This window comes from Antrostomus carolinensis, unplaced genomic scaffold (genome assembly GCF_000700745.2).
Source record: "Antrostomus carolinensis isolate BGI_N321 unplaced genomic scaffold, ASM70074v2 scaffold38441, whole genome shotgun sequence".
Classification (NCBI taxonomy): Eukaryota; Metazoa; Chordata; class Aves; order Caprimulgiformes; family Caprimulgidae; genus Antrostomus; species Antrostomus carolinensis.
The window spans coordinates 21,893-23,519 of NW_010295551.1; the positions used below are offsets into that span (position 1 = coordinate 21,893).

General features: G+C 39.5%; 1 protein-coding gene across 1 annotated transcript in view; it reads right to left on the reverse strand.

The window, feature by feature from the left end:
- Window positions 1-212: 212 nt before the first annotated feature.
- WFS1 (wolframin ER transmembrane glycoprotein) overlaps window positions 213-1,627 on the reverse strand; it is a 26,205-nt gene continuing 24,790 nt past the window's right edge. Inside the window, 1 exon segment of the mRNA XM_010178021.2 lies at window positions 213-1,627. This exon segment is cut by the window's right edge and continues 943 nt beyond it. Coding sequence (XP_010176323.2) covers window positions 787-1,627 — 841 coding nt within the window. The 3' untranslated portion in view covers window positions 213-786.

A 1,627-nucleotide genomic window follows, 5' to 3' on the forward strand; every position in this document is an offset into this window, starting at 1 on the left:
TAGGTACTATTTTCAGTTGCTTTGGCTTCTCTGTTACTGGTACCATCTCAAAACCAGCCTTACTCTCTGGTGTTTGTCCTTCACACACCAGCATGGATTATACCTTAGTGTCAAATGTGTAGCAATCATGACCAATCAGACCAAATAGCGTATTTTGTACAGAATATTAAATGGAAGCTTGAGGACCTTCTACAACCTTGCTGGGGTGTGAAACGGCATACCCTCTCAAAAACCATGAAAGTCACTGCCTTCTGGACAAATAGTAAAACAGCGAGTTCTGTACACAGATATCACTACCAGGTACTGACTATAAGATCACATTTTTTCTAGAAAATACCAAATAAATACAAGCAATATATGCAACATAAGCTGTTGTCAGCTACCTATTCTAAATCATACCTGTGAAAATACAAACGGGCATGTTGTAAATATTTAAAGAGTAAAGTGCTTTTAATATTGAACAAGTGAATGCATCTAGTGTCGTACCACAGGCAAATATATATCCATTTTGGACAAAATAGTCTCCATGCAATTAGTCAGCAGCAATCCCCTGCATTCATTTACAATAAGATTAAACTCATATATATTATTTCAGTCATACAGGGTTTAAAGTCAGGATACAGTGTGTACACTTGGAAAACTCAACCAATGCTCTACATTAGCATACATTTTGAGCATTGCTACAGCAAGTTGGCTTTTTTTTTTTTTTTCTTTTAAGAAGCCAAACCTTTGGTAGTGTAAATGCAGCGTACACTGAAGATACCACTGAACCAATATGAGAACTCATTATGCAGCTGACAGGAATGGGAAGAAGAAAAAATCAAAAGCGAATTTAATGGCTTTATGCACTGTGCTCCTCCAGTCATGCTCTATTTTCACATGCTTCCCTGCAGGTAAGAGTTTAGACATGCAATTCAAGCAAGTGATTGCTTTCAGTTCAAAGACAGGCCATTTACTGCCAAGACGACCCTCCAGAATTGTGCTGAATTCAATTATACTTCCTTGCCTCAAGTTCAACAACACTTTTTTAAACTCATTGCTTGCCTTCAGCACAATATCTTTGGTTATATCGTCCTCCTCTATATACTTGGTTCCATTTTTGCTACTGAAAGGCATGCCCACAGTTATTTCAAATTTGTACCGATCAAACATTTTCATGTGACAGTTATGCTTTGTCAAATACTTGAGACGACACAATTCTTCCTCCTCCAGTGTAACATTTTGGGGGTCACAAAGAGGGTACGTTTCACCATACAAGCACCTCATCCAATCGCCAATAAAAAGTGGAAGCATATTTATTGCAGATTCTGCACTATTGTCGATTTCTGTAACGCGCACGTACTTGAACCGCCCCATCCATGTCACTCTGTGTCCTTCCAGGTGACTACATAAAATCTGAGTACGGGCCATGTTAGTCTCCTTCCACGACCGGGGTCCACAGAGGAAAGCATACTGATTCCACGTCAAGGTCGAGTTGTAAACTTTCATTCCCTCTGATCGATACACATAGAACCAACAGAACAACACTACAGCTGTAATCCACACCAGAATGAGTTTCACAATCGAGCTTCGAGTGAGGGATTTGACCATTTCAACTACAGAGAAGTTAACTTTCGTCCACCATCGG